This window comes from Taudactylus pleione, unplaced genomic scaffold (assembly GCF_031769625.1).
Source record: "Taudactylus pleione unplaced genomic scaffold, aTauple2 ptg001420l, whole genome shotgun sequence".
Classification (NCBI taxonomy): Eukaryota; Metazoa; Chordata; class Amphibia; order Anura; family Myobatrachidae; genus Taudactylus; species Taudactylus pleione.
In genome coordinates, this window is record NW_028285819.1 from 42,680 (window position 1) to 57,419 (window position 14,740).

The following is a 14,740-nucleotide window of genomic DNA, read 5'->3' on the forward strand; positions in this document are numbered from 1 at the left end:
GCAAAGAAACAGTCAGACCAGTGTTTGCCAGATTCCGATCATGATGTGATATAGTATAAATAGATTACAGCAATGAGGCGACAAGTCTCTGGTCAGGCATTGGCTATTCCCTGCTCCAGTCTTGTGACTCTTAATGAGAAAAATATTTTGTCTTAAGCAATAATGACAGAAAATTGACATTTTTATAAACATTATATATATAAAAATTGTGGTGGGGTTACATTCAATGAGGTCACAGTCTTAGCCAATGACGTCACCCATTGTTCACTATCATACTTCTGCTTCTTTTCCACCTTCCGATGTTACAACCTCTTGTGACATCACGGATTTCCCTGATGATGTCATCGCTTCCTCTGTTTGTATATCTCCATCTTCTGATGAAGATAAAAATTCCTCTAACGGTAGCGTTGTGTCACCCGCTGAGGTCTCCGTGCCATCCAAGGAGGTCTCCGTGCCATCCAAGGTGGTCACCGTGCTGGCCAGTGATTCTTCTGCTTGCGATATCCCATCTCTGTCAGATAAGAGGGGCCTGTTACGGTAACTGCCGCTCCTTTCCATTGCTCTCTGCAGCCGCTCCCATCCCCCCTCCTCACCGTGTAGCGCTCGTTGATATAATATAGCATGTGCCCTCAGCTCACGAATAGATCGCTGGGTCTCCCGTGTCCGGCGCAGCAACGCTAGAGAACGGAGGGACACCTCCAGGAGTGTGGGGATAGCCTGTTTACACATGGGGGGAGCGGGACTTTCGGAAGTTGAACTTGGGGGAGATGTGGGTGGAGCGGCAATACGGGGAGCAATCTTGGGATAAGAACGTAGGATGGGAAGGTAGGATTCCGGGGACGGTCGCTTGCGATGGCGACAGTGGGGTGTCTGGACGAGAATGATCCGTGGCTACAAAGGAGAGATAAAGTTATTAAATCGAGTTATTTACCAGACGTATAGAAGAAGATTTCATAATCCATAGTTGTAGATGGAATTTGACATGTCCTCCTTATAATGGCATTAGCAATAGTATCATTGAAGCAATATACAGAAGTAGGGAGTGTCCAGCAGTGTTATGTCCCTACTCTGTTACCTCTGTACTTTGGTACTTCCTTCCACTCTCCCCCCAGTTCAATCCCCTGTTGTAGTATGGAATGACCCCCCCCCCCCACATTCCCCTGATTATAGCGTGGAATCCCCCCAAGCTCATTCCCCTGCGGTGGCGTGGAATCCCCCCCCAAGCTCATTCACTTGCGGTAGCGTGGAATCTCCCCCCAAGCTCATTCCCCTGCGGTAGCGTGGAATCCCCCCCAAGCTCATTCCCTTGTGGTAGCGTGGAATCCCCCCAGCTCATTCCCCTGCGGTAGCGTGGAATCCCCCCAGCTCATTCCCCTGCGTTAGCGTGGAATGCCCCCTCCAAGCTCATTCCCCTGCGGTAGCGTGGAATCCCCCCAGTTCATTCCCCTGCGGTAGCGTGGAATCCCCCCCCCAAGCTCATTCCCCTGCGGTAGCGTGGAATCCACCCTAAACTCATTCCCCTGCGGTAGCGTGGAATCCCCCTAAGCTCATTCCCCTGTGGTAGCGTGGAATCCCCCAGCTCATTCCCCTGCGGTAGCGTGGAATCCCCCCAAGCTCATTCCCCTGCGGTGGCGTGGAATCCCCCCAAGCTCATTCCCCTGCGGTGGCGTGGAATCCCCCCAGCTCATTCCCCTGCGGTGGCGTAGAATCCCCCTAAGCTCATTCCCATGCGGTGGCGTAGAATTCCCCCTAAGCTCATTCCCCTGCGGTGGCGTGGAATCCCCCCAGCTCACTCCCCTGCGGTGGCGTGGAATCCCCCCAGCTCATTCCCCTGCGGTGGCGTGGAATCCCCCCAAGCTCATTCCCCTGCGGTGGCGTGGAATCCCCCCAAGCTCATTCCCCTGCGGTAGCGTGGAATCCCCCCAAGCTCATTCCCCTGCGGTAGCGTGGAATCCCCCTAAGCTCATTCCCTCCCCTGCGGTAGCGTAGAATCCCTCCAAGCTCATTCCCCTGCGGTAGCGTAGAATCCCTCCCAAGCTCATTCCCCTGCGGTAGTGTGGAATCCCCCCAGCTCATTCCCCTGCGGTAGCATGGAATCCCCCCCCCAAGCTCATTCCCCTGTGGTAGCATGGAATCCCCCCCCCCCAAGCTCATTCCCCTGCGGTAGCGTGGAATCCCCCCAGCTCATTCCCCTGCGGTAGCGTGGAATCCCCCCAGCTCATTCCCCTGCGGTAGCGTGGAATCCCCCCAGTTCATTCCCCTGCGGTAGCGTGGAATCCACCCTAAACTCATGCCCCTGCGGTAGCGTGGAATCCACCCAGCTCATTCCCCTGCGGTAGCGTGGAATCCCCCCAGCTCATTCCCCTGCGGTTTCGTGGAATCCCCCAGCTCATTCCCCTGAGGTAGTGTGGAATCCTCCTAAGCGCATTCCCCTGCGGTAGCGTGGAATCCCCCCAAGATCATTCCCCTGCGGTGGCGTGGAATCCCCCCAAGCTCATTCCCCTGCGGTGGCGTGGAATCCCCCCAAGCTCATTCCCCTGCGATGGCGTGGAATCCCTTCTCATTACCCTGTGGTAGCGTAGAATCCCCCTAAGCTCATTCCCCTGTGGTAGCGTAGAATCCCCCTAAGCTAATTCCACTGCGGTAGCGTGGAATCCCCCTAAGCTCATTCCCCCGCGGTAGCGTGGAATCCCCCTAAGCTCATTCCCCTGCGGTAGCGTGGAATCCCCCCAGCTCATTCCCCTGCGGTAGCGTGGAATCCCACAAGCTCATTCCCCTGCGTTAGCGGGGAATGCCCCCCCCCAAGCTCATTCCCCTGCGGTAGCGTGGAATCCCCCCAGTTCATTCCCCTGCGGTAGCGTGGAATCCCCCCCCAAGCTCATTCCCCTGCGGTAGCGTGGAATCCACCCTAAACTCATTCCCCTGCGGTAGCGTGGAATCCCTCTAAGCTCATTCCCCTGTGGTAGCGTGGAATCCCCCAGCTCATTCCCCTGAGGTAGCGTGGAATCCCCCCAGTTAATTCCCCTGCGGTAGCGTGGAATCCCCCCCCAAGCTCATTCCCCTGCGGTAGCGTGGAATCCCCCCAGTTCATTCCCCTGCGGTAGCGTGGAATCCCCCCCCAAGCTCATTCCCCTGCGGTAGCGTGGAATCCACCCTAAACTCATTCCCCTGCGGTAGCGTGGAATCCCCCTAAGCTCATTCCCCTGTGGTAGCGTGGAATCCCCCAGCTCATTCCCCTGAGGTAGCGTGGAATCCCCCTAAGCTCATTCCCCTGTGGTAGCGTGGAATCCCCCTAAGCTCATTCCCCTGTGGTAGCGTGGAATCCCCCCAGCTCATTCCCCTGAGGTAGCGTAGAATGCCCCCTAAGCTCATTCCCCTGCGGTAGCGTGGAATCCCCCTAAGCTCATTCCCCTGCGGTAGCGTGGAATCCCCCTAAGCTCATTCCCCTGCGGTAGCGTGGAATCCCCCTAAGCTCATTCCCCTGCGGTAGCGTGGAATCCCCCCTAAGCTCATTCCCCTGCGGTAGCGTGGAATCCCCCCTAAGCTCATTCCCCTGCGGTAGCGTAGAATCCCCCCTAAGCTCATTCCCCTGCGGTAGCGTAGAATCCCCCTAAACTCATTCCCCTGCGGTAGCGTGGAATCCCCCCTAAGCTCATTCCCCTGTGGTAGCGTGGAATCCCCCCTAAGCTCATTCCCCTGCGGTAGCGTGGAATCCCCCCAGCTCATTCCCCTGCGGTAGCGTAGAATCCCCCCTAATCTCATTCCCCTGCGGTAGCGTGGAATCCCCCCTAAGCTCATTCCCCTGCGGTAGCGTGGAATCCCCCCTAAGCTCATTCCCCTGCGGTAGCGTGGAATCCCCCCAGCTCATTCCCCTGCGGTAGCGTGGAATCCCCCCAGCTCATTCCCCTGCGTTAGCGTGGAATGCCCCCCCCAAGCTCATTCCCCTGCGGTAGCGTGGAATCCCCCCAGTTCATTCCCCTGCGGTAGCGTGGAATCCCCCCCAAGCTCATTCCCCTGTGGTAGCGTGGAATCCCCCTAAGCTCATTCCCCTGTGGTAGTGTGGAATCCCCCCAGCTCATTCCCCTGCGGTAGCGTGGAATCCCCCTAAGCTCATTCCCCTGCGGTAGCGTGGAATCCCCCCAGCTCATTCCCCTGCGGTAGCGTGGAATCCCCCTAAGCTCATTCCCCTGCGGTAGCGTGGAATCCCCCCAGCTCATTCCCCTGCGGTAGCGTGGAATCCCCCTAAGCTCATTCCCCTGCGGTAGCGTGGAATCCCCCTAAGCCCATTCCCCTGCGGTAGCGTAGAATCCCCCCTAAACTCATTCCCCTGCGGTAGCGTAGAATCCCCCCTAAGCTCATTCCCCTGCGGTAGCGTAGAATCCCCCCTAAGCTCATTCCCCTGCGGTAGCGTAGATCCCCCCTAAGCTCATTCCCCTGCGGTAGCGTAGAATCCCCCTAAGCTCATTCCCCTGCGGTAGCGTGGAATCCCCCTAAGCTCATTCCCCTGCGGTAGCGTGGAATCCCCCCTAAGCTCATTCCCCTGCGGTAGCGTAGAATCCCCCCAGCTCATTCCCCTGCGGTAGCGTGGAATCCCCCCTAAGCTCATTCCCCTGCGGTAGCGTGGAATCCCCCCTAAGCTCATTCCCCTGCGGTAGCGTGGAATCCCCCTTAAGCTCATTCCCCTGTGGTATCGTGGAATCCCCCCTAAGCTCATTCCCCTGCGGTAGCGTGGAATCCCCCCTAAGCTCATTCCCCTGTGGTAGCGTGGAATCCCCCTAAGCTCATTCCCCTGTGGGTGTGGAATCCCCCCTAAGCTCATTCCCCTGCGGTAGCGTAGAATCCCCCTAAGCTCATTCCCCTGTGGTAGCGTGGAATCCCCCCTAAGCTCATTCCCCTGCGGTAGCGTGGAATCCCCCCTAAGCTCATTCCCCTGTGGTAGCGTAGAATCCCTCCTAAGCTCATTCCCCTGCGGTAGCGTGGAATCCCCCCTAAGCTCATTCCCCTGCGGTAGAGTGGAATCCCCCCTAAGCTCATTCCCCTGCGGTAGCGTGGAATCCCCCCTAAACTCATTCCCCTGCGGTAGCGTGGAATCCCCCCTAAGCTCATTCCCCTGCGGTAGCGTGGAATCCCCCCTAAGCTCATTCCCCTGCGGTAGCGTGGAATCCCCCCTAAGCTCATTCCCCTGTGGTAGCGTGGAATCCCCCCTAAGCTCATTCCCCTGTGGTAGCGTGGAATCCCCCCTAAGCTCATTCCCCTGTGGTAGCGTGGAATCCCCCTAAGCTCATTCCCCTGTGGGTGTGGAATCCCCCCTAAGCTCATTCCCCTGCGGTAGCGTAGAATCCCCCCTAAGCTCATTCCCCTGCGGTAGCGTGGAATCCCCCTAAGCTCATTCCCCTATGGGTGTGGAATCCCCCCTAAGCTCATTCCCCTGTGGGTGTGGAATCCCCCCTAAACTCATTCCCCTGTGGGTGTGGAATCCCCCCTAAGCTCATTCCCCTGTGGGTGTGGAATCCCCCTATCACAAGTCTCCTTTCTCACCTGCTTCAGGACAACAGTTTGCAGTATGTAAATAGGGGTAGATGCCGCTTGTGCCGGTGCCTCCGGCTGGATGTCGTCTGGTGTGCTGACAGTAGTCGGAAGTGGAGTTTCCTCAGAACTGATGCTCTCTGAGCTGCTGTCTGTAAGGAGGTACCAGAGAGTAATCAGATCTAAGTGGGGACATTACACTGAATATAGGACTGAGGGTGGCGCATAAGGCAAAGTGATGGTGTGGGGGTGAGAGTGAGGGGCATCTTGTAACAGTGTATTGCTGAACAGAACAAGTAGGCAGGCGACGTACGATACAAAGATGCCATTAGGGTCTCATGCACTTACTGTACATAGGGAAATAAGAGCTGCATGTTGTGGATTTCCCTGTTTGGGGGGTGAGATGGGAGCAATGGGAAGTAGGAGAGAGTGACCCCACCAGCATCACTTATTCTGCTTCCCTATCCACTCACACCCGAGAATTGCACAGCACAACCGAGAATCACACCTGAGAATCGCACAGCACACCCAAGAATCGCACAGCACACCCGAGAATTGCACAGCACACCCGAGAATCGCACATCACACCTGAGAATCACACCTGAGAATCGCACAGCACACCCGAGAATCACACAGCACACCCGAAAATCGCACATCACACCCAAGAATCGCACAGCACTACTGAGAATCACACAGCACACCCGAGAATCGCACATCACACCTGAGAATCACACCTGAGAATCGCACAGCACACCCGAGAATCACACAGCACACCCGAGAATCGCACAGCACACCCGAGAATCACACAGCACACCCGAGAATCGCACATCACACCCGAGCATCGCACAGCACACCCGAGCATCACACAGCACACCCGAGCATCACACAGCACACCCGAGAATCAACTATCACACGAGAATCACACCTGAGAATCACACATCACACCTGAGAATCGCTCAGCACATCCAAGAATCGCACAGCACACCTGAGCATCACACAGCACACCCGAGAATCAAACACAGCACACCCGAGAATCACACAGCACACACGAGAATCACATCACACGAGAATCAAACACAGCACACCTGAGAATCACATATCACACGAGAATCACACCCGAGAATCACACATCACACCCGAGAATCACACATCACACCCGAGAATCGCTCAGCACATCCGAGAATCGCTCAGCACATCCGAGAATCGCACAGCACACCCGAGAATCACACAGCACACCCGAGAATCACAGCACACCTGAGAATCATATATCACACAAGAATCACACCTGAGAATGAGCATCGCACAGCACACCCGAGAATCACATCACACCTGAGAATCACATATCACACATGAGAATCACACCTGAGATTCACACATCACACCTGAGAATCACACAGCACACCTGAGAATCACATATCACACCCGAGAATCGCACAGCACACCCGAGAATCGCACAGCACACCCGAGCATCATACAGCACACCTGAGAATCAAACACGGCACACACAAGAATCACACGGGTCTGCAACTGCAAATCGCACGCAGATCAAGCGATTATTCACCATTGAGCATGCATTACAGTGCGCGAAGGCAGCTGGGTGTTCATGCAGACCGCGGAGGCCCATTGCAGATTGATTGACAGGAAGTGACAGTTTTGGGGTGTAAACTGGGTGGTTAGCGAAACGCAGGCTTGCCTGGTCATTTGAACGCCGTTACGTGGGCGTGCATAAATTACCCACTACAATTGCATACGCAGCTCTGCGTGATGCAGAAGAGCTCCCTGGCCTGCGTCAGGTCAGACCTTCCGCAAGGGTAAATTGGCCGCCGATAAACTTTGATGGTACCGATGTTTAAGTAGGTGTGCGTAGTTGTATGCAGGTGAGAAGGCAGTAGTGGGCGTCTTTATGCTCGGGTGATCTTTGCTAACATTAGCATATTATTGCAGCTGCTTTGCGTACAGAGACACAGTTCCGCTCACATTAGCGTCTGTCTCTGAATCAGGCCCCAGGGGGCACAGCGCTGATGATCCCTCCTGCGAGTCATAGGCGCACTTCATCCCGTGATGAGTAAACAGTTTGCTCACCAGCATCATCTCAGGGAGGGGGGCATAGATCTAGCTACACCCCTGAACGGAAAATATAGTATTGTGTGTACCCAGCTTACGGTGACATGAGCTGCAATGTGGTGGTTCCACCAGTAGAGGTCAGCAATCTACATGTTGGGACAGTGGTTCCCAAACTTTTTTGAGTCAGTGATGTGCTCATTGATGTGCTACCTGTCACCCTAAGGGTCAGTGATGTGCTACCTGTCATCCTAGGGGTCAGTGATGTGCTACCTGCCATCCTAAGGGTCAGTGATGTGCTCATTGATGTGCTACCTGTCACCCTAAGGGTCAGTGATGTGCTACCTGTCACCCTAAAGGTCAGTGATGTGCTTCCCTGTCACCCTAAGGGTCAGTGATGTGCTACCTGTCACCCTAAGGGTCAGTGATGTGCTTCCCTGTCACCCTAAGGGTCAGTGATGTGCTTCCCTGTCACCCTAAGGGTCAGTGATGTGCTTCCCTGTCACCCTAAGGGTCAGTGATGTGCTACCTGTCACCCTAAGGGTCAGTGATGTGCTACCTGTCACCCTAAGGGTCAGTGATGTGCTTCCCTGTTATCCTAAGGGTCAGTGATGTGCTACCTGTCACCCTAAGGGTCAGTGATGTGCTACCTGTCACCCTAAGGGTCAGTAATGTGCTACCTGTCACCCTAAGGGTCAGTGATGTGCTTCCCTGTTACCCTAATGGTCAGTGATGTGCTACCTGTCACCCTAAGGGTCAGTGATGTGCTACCTGTCACCCTAAGGGTCAGTGATGTGCTACCTGTCACCCTAAGGGTCAGTGATGTGCTTCCTGTCATCCTAAAGGTCAGTGATGTGCTTCCTGTCATCCTAAGGTCAGTGATGTGCTTCCTGTCATCCTAAAGGTCAGTGATGTGCTTCCTGTCACCCTAAGGGTCAGTGATGTGCTACCTGCCACCCTAAGGGGCTTCCTGTCACCCTAAGGGTCAGTGATGTGCTTCCCTGTCATCCTAAGGGTCAGTGATGTGCTACCTGTCACCCTAAGGGTCAGTGATGTGCTACCTGCCATCCTAAGGGTCATTGATGTGCTACCTGTCACCCTAAGGGTCAGTGATGTGCGACCTGTCACCCTAAGGGTCAGTGACGTGCTACCTGTCACCCTAAGGGTCAGTGACGTGCTACCTGCCATCCTAAGGGTCATTGATGTGCTACCTGTCACCCTAAGGGGTTTCCTGTCACCCTAAGGGTCAGTGATGTGCTTCCCTGTCATCCTAAGGGTCAGTGATGTGCTACCTGTCACCCTAAGGGTCAGTGATGTGCTACCTGCCATCCTAAGGGTCATTGATGTGCTAACTGTCACCCTAAGGGTCAGTGATGTGCGACCTGTCACCCTAAGGGTCAGTGATGTGCGACCTGTCACCCTAAGGGTCAGTGACGTGCTACCTGTCACCCTAAGGGTCAGTGACGTGCTACCTGCCATCCTAAGGGTCATTGATGTGCTACCTGTCACCCTAAGGGTCAGTGATGTGCTACCTGCTATCCTAAGGGTCAGTGATGTGCTCATTGATGTGCTACCTGTCACCCTAAGGGTCAGTGATGTGCTACCTGTCATCCTAGGGGTCAGTGATGTGCTACCTGTCACCCTAAGGGTCAGTGATGTGCTCATTGATGTGCTACCTGTCATCCTAAGGGTCAGTGATGTGCTACCTGTCACCCTAAGGGTCAGTGATGTGCTTATTGATGTGCTACCTGTCACCCTAAGGGTCAGTGATGCGCTTCCTGTCATCCTAAGGGTCAGTGTGTGCGGGCAGGTATGGGTCAGTGCTTGCAAGCAGGTATGGGTCAGTGTGTGGCAGGTATGGGTCAGTGTATGTGGGCAGGTAAGGGTCAGTGTGTGGCAGGTATGGGTCAGTGCTTGCAAGCAGGTATGGGTCAGTGTATGCGGGCAGGTAAGGGTCAGTGTGTGGCAGGTATATGCCAGTGTGTGCGGGCAGGTTTGGGTCAGTGTGTGCAGGCAGGTATGTGTCAGTATGGGCCAGTGTGCAGGCAGGTATGTGTCAGTATGGGCCAGTGTGTGCGGGCAGGTATGTGTCAGTATGGGCCAGTGTGCGGGCAGGTATGTGTCAGTATGGGCCAGTGTGTGGGCAGGTATGTGTCAGTATGGGCCAGTGTGTGCGGGCAGGTATGGGCCAGTGTGCAGGCAGGTATGTGTCAGTATGGGCCAGTGTTTGCGGGCAGGTATGGGTCAGTGCTGTCCCTCCATTCCCGCCAGCTGCAGCAGCGATGCTGTCCCTCCATTCCCGCCAGCTGCCGCAGCGATGTTGTCCCTCCATTCCCACCAGCTGCCGCAGCGATGCCGTCCCTCCATTCCCGGCAGCTGCCGCAGCGATGCCGTCCCTCCATTCCCGCCAGCTGGCGCAGCGATGCCGCCCCTCCATTCCCGCCAGCTGCCGCAGCGATGCCGTCCCTCCATTCCCGCCAGCTGCCGCAGCGATGCCGCCCCTCCATTCCCGCCAGCTGCCGCAGCGGTGCCGTCCCTCCATTCCCGCCAGCTGCCGCAGCGGTGCCGTTCCTCCATTCCCGCCAGCTGCCGCAGCGGTGCCGTTCCTCCATTCCCGCCAGCTGCCGCAGCGGTGCCGTCCCTCCATTCCCGCCAGCTGCCGCAGCGATGCCGTCCCTCCATTCCCGCCAGCTGCCGCAGCGATGCCGTCCCTCCATTCCCGCCAGCTGCCGCAGCGATGCCGTCCCTCCATTCCAGCTAGCTGCCGCAGCGATGCCGTCCCTCCATTCCTGCCAGCTGCCGCAGCGATGCTGTCCCTCCATTCCCGCCAGCAGAACATTGTGTGAGGAAATCAGCCTCGGCGCTGCATTCAGTACAGACTGTTTGGGTGACAGAGAGGAGCAGCAGAACGTTGTGCGAGGAAATCTGCCTCAGCGCTGTATTCAGTACAGACCGTAGGAGTGACAGAGTGGGGGAGCACTAGCAGAAAAGCCTGGTAGAGAGCTCTGAAGATTGCTCGGAGTTCCAGAACGTTGATCAGTAGCCGACTCTCGGAAGCCATCCACCAACCCAAGAAGAGCGGCCCTTGTCTAAGTAGGATGCCTTGACCACAAGAGGGAGAGCCGAACCTTCCGCGGGAGGATGAGTGCTTGATTGCTTGTGTCGTGAGCTGGGGACCTGTTCCCCAGGACAGAACCTCCATCTGAAGAGGCCGGGAGTGAAACTGGGCATACTCTACCATGTCGAAGGTGGAGACAAGCAAGCCCAGGATCTGCATGGAAGAATGTATTGACATTCGGCGATGACTTAACCACTTGCAAAGTTTGGCCTGTAGGTCCCAAAGCTCTTCTGGCGGGAGGAAGACCTGCTGAAACGTGGAATCCAACAAAGCCCCCAGTTGGTACATCTCCTGCGATGGAGTCAAGGAGGATTTCTTCCAATTGTTGCTCCCTCTGTAGGACTGGAGGAGAGCCATTGAGAAACGGATGTGTTCCCTGAGAATGTCCGGAGACTGGGTGAGGATCAGAAGGTTGTTTAGATAAGGTAGAATCCTGATACATCTGCAGCCTAAATGAGCTGTCACGACCGCTATAACTTTTGTAAAGACCCGAGGGGCCGTGGAAAGACCAAATGGTAATGCCCGAAATTGGAAATGCTCCTTCTGGACCGCTACCTGAGAATGCTCTAGTGACTTAGCAAGATTGGAACTTGCAAATAGACATCCTGGAAATCCAAGGAGGCCATGAAGTCTCCCGGATCCAGTGCCAAAACAATGGAACATAGAGACTCCATGCGGAATTTGGGGATTGGCCTGAAAGAACCATTCGGCTTCTGAACCAAGAAGAAGTTAGCATAAAAGCCCTTGTCTCTCCCAAGATGGGGGAACTGGAACAATTACTGTGGAGGCCAGCAGGGAGTGAATAGACTCAGTGCTTCTGCTTTGCCTGGATCCACCAGAAAGCCTGTGGAAAAAAATTGGTTCAGAGGTCACTCCCGAATGGCTAGGGCATAGCCTAGGGAGACAACACCTCACACCCAGGCATCTGATGTGGTAGCAATTCAGGTCTTGGAGGAAAGCAGAAGTCAGTCTCCCACGCTGGGACCCTCAAGTGGAGGCTTGACCCAACAAGCAGCAGGCTGTCTGTAGGCTTGGTGGTGAGACATCTGGTAGACCAGGGCTGTTTAGCTCATGGCTTGGAAGAGTAATCGTGAGATCTCGAGTAAGGCTGGCCTTTGGCCTTTCCCTGCAGACAAAAGGAGCGAAAACTAGAAGTTCGCGACCTAGGGGATGCCACAGTAGGGAGGGAGGCCGTCGCCACAGCGGCTAGAATCTTGTCCTAATCAGGACCAAAGACAATGCCTCCTGAATACGAAAGAGCTACTAAGGAAGGCCTTCTTAGAGACAGGGTCAGTGCACAAGGAACAAAGCCAGAGGGCTCGAATAGCAGTCACCGAGGTTGCTGACACCTTGGAGGTTAGGACATCAGTATCGCTGCCTCTCTTAGATAAGAGGCTGCCTTCTGATGTACTCCACTAATGCCAATGGCTCATTTTTATGGGTACTCGAGCTGAGGACCTCCTGAAGGACATCTATCCGATCTCCGATGGCTTTAGCCACCCAAGTGGAAGCCAGGGCTGGACATGCAATAGCACCTGCATGAGTATAAAACCCTTTGTTGAAAGATTCCAACATCCTATCTGTTGGATCCTTAAGGAATGCCGTATTAGAAATAGGAAGGGTAGAGTTCTTGACTAGGCGGACAATGTGAGTATCCACCTGAGGAGGAGACTCCCATGTTGCCTGATCCACAGCAGGCAGAGGAGAAAAGGAGGCAATGCGCTTAGAAACCTGGAAGCGCCTGTTAGGCTGAGCCCACATCTCCCCTAGAATTTTCTCTAGCTGTGCAGAAGATGGGAATTCTGCCGAAACCTTCTTCTGATGCTTGAAAAACCGGAGTGCTAGCCATAGGGGTCTGCTCAGCATCTTTGATGCGGCGGACAGCTTTAACCATCTTAATCAGGACCGCTATATCTATCTGCGGTAGGGAGTTCTCCTAGATTGACGAAGGACTCAGCATCTGAAATATTACACATAATGTCCAAGTGAGCGAGTCCGAATCGGAAACCGAAAAGGGGCATAGAACTATCTTGTCTGGAGGGTCTGCGTCTTAAATGCGGCCCCTGTCCAGCATCTGCTGGAAAGATGGAGACAACATGCCGAACACTGTCAGCACTGCTGGTGGTCTCCCATGCTCCTATCTTGTGAGCACCGCCTGTGCTCCCCCTGGCTTCCAGCTGTGGCTGTGGAGCCCTGGTTTGTGCTGGGTAGCAGCCAAAGACACTGACCCACTTGCCAGTGCTGTGGGCGCAGGGGGTTGGTGGAGCGGCGCAGATCCAGCCCTAGGCATGGACATTCTAAGCAAATGCCTAGGGCATCTGGAATGCCTAGCGGCATTTAACAGCTCTGCAGCTCCCCCGCGCCGATGCCGGTCCAGAAGCTTATTCTGGCTACATGAGATGAGGAAGAAGGCCGCGGCCTCAGTAGGGCATGCTGCGTATGTCCGGGCGCGGCCACTCCTCTCATTGTCCTTTACGGAGCCGTGAGTCACCCACGTCTCCGTCTCCGCCTTCATGCATCAGAAGGTGCTGTGTGAAGGCGCAGGAGTGAGGACGGCATCGGCGACTCCCAGTCTCCTGGTAAGTTAGCTCAGGCAGCGCCAGGGCACTCACTGGGCAGAGAAGGTCCGGGCGCCCGCTGAGATTGCATTACCAGCGGGCATCCGGCGGTTCCTACACTGCTGCAGCCGGAGGATGGAGCTCACTGCTGAGCTCTGACTCCTGCAGTGGGTGTTGGGAGAGGCGTCATGATGTTTCTCCCACAGTGCAGAGCGCGAGGAGCGTGGCTTCAGGTAAGGTAAGTATTGTCTGTGTGTGTTTATTTGTATGGGGCATTACTACAGTATAGGGGGCACTGCCAGTGCTATAAGGGGCACTACTACTGTATAGGGGGTACTGCTACAAGGGGCAGTACTACTGTGGAAAATTTATAGGGGGCACTTCTACAAAGGATACTACTACTGTGGGCAATGTATGGGGGCACTACTACTGTGGACAAAGTATAGGGGCACTAATACTGTGGGCAATGTATAGGGAGCACTACTACTGTGGGCAATGTATAGGGAGCACTACTACTGTGGGCAATGTATAGGGGCACTACTACTGTGGGCATTGTATAGAGAGCATTAATAATGTTGGCATTGTATTATGGGCACTACTATTGTGTGGCATAATATGTATAACCCCCGGGAGGGTTAGGTTTAGGATGCGGGAAGGGGGGGTTAGGATTAGGCACCCCTGGGGGGGACTTAGGGTTAGGCACCACCAAGGGAGGGTTGGCGGGGAGGTGTGTGTGTGTGTGTGTATGTATGTATATATATATATACATACATACACATAATAGTGCCAGTATCACCAGAGGTGGTGCTGGTGAGTAGCAGACTCTGTGGGGCAGGACAGATCTGCCCACACAGAGTAGAAAAGCATTGTGGGAAGATGCCTAATTGCTGCCTTGTGGAGAGAGCTCAGGTGTGGGCTGACGAGGAGGCAGACCAGTCAAGCTGCTGTTGGAGACAGTCTATGTGGGACTATGGCAGCCAGAAAGCCCAGTGAAGCTGAGCGAGCCATTGGGGGCCAGGAGGCCTGTGTCTGGACCTTGCAGGAGGCAAGAGGGGACCATAAACCTCTCAGACTGTGTGACATTGAAGCAGCAGGGCTGCAGGCTGAGGAAGCCAGGACCTACTGTATACCTGGAGGATACAGGGAAGGCACAGAGACTGTGAGAGACTTTATTGGCAGATTAGCTGCACCCTTATAGAGAGGGTTCAAGAAGTGAGTTAGACTCCCTAAATAGGGGCTAGGTTGTTAATTATTTTCTGTTTGTTTCCTGACTTTCCATGCTGGAAACTAAAGCATCATTTATTTACTTGAAAGCTGTGTGTGGACCCTCATTAAGCACCTAAACACTGCACTAATCCACCCCCTGCCGAGCTAATTACCCCCAAGATATCACATATGGTGGAGAATGCGGGTATTAAGATTCTACGCAAGAATACAAATGGAAATATGGATGCTTATTGCACTACATAATTGGACT

General features: G+C 54.8%; 1 protein-coding gene across 4 annotated transcripts in view; it reads right to left on the reverse strand.

Annotated features, from left to right (window-relative positions):
- Window positions 1-32: 32 nt before the first annotated feature.
- The window catches only part of LOC148442687 (uncharacterized), a 53,461-nt gene continuing 38,753 nt past the window's right edge, over window positions 33-14,740 (reverse strand). For all 4 annotated transcript variants that reach the window (XM_088463615.1, XM_088463614.1, XM_088463613.1 and 1 more), the window contains 2 exons: window positions 5,539-5,678; window positions 33-891 (listed from right to left, as the gene is read on the reverse strand). In XM_088463615.1, the coding sequence (XP_088319741.1) occupies window positions 271-891; window positions 5,539-5,678 (761 nt within the window). In that variant the 3' untranslated portion in view covers window positions 33-270. The remainder of the gene's footprint in view (window positions 892-5,538; window positions 5,679-14,740) is intronic.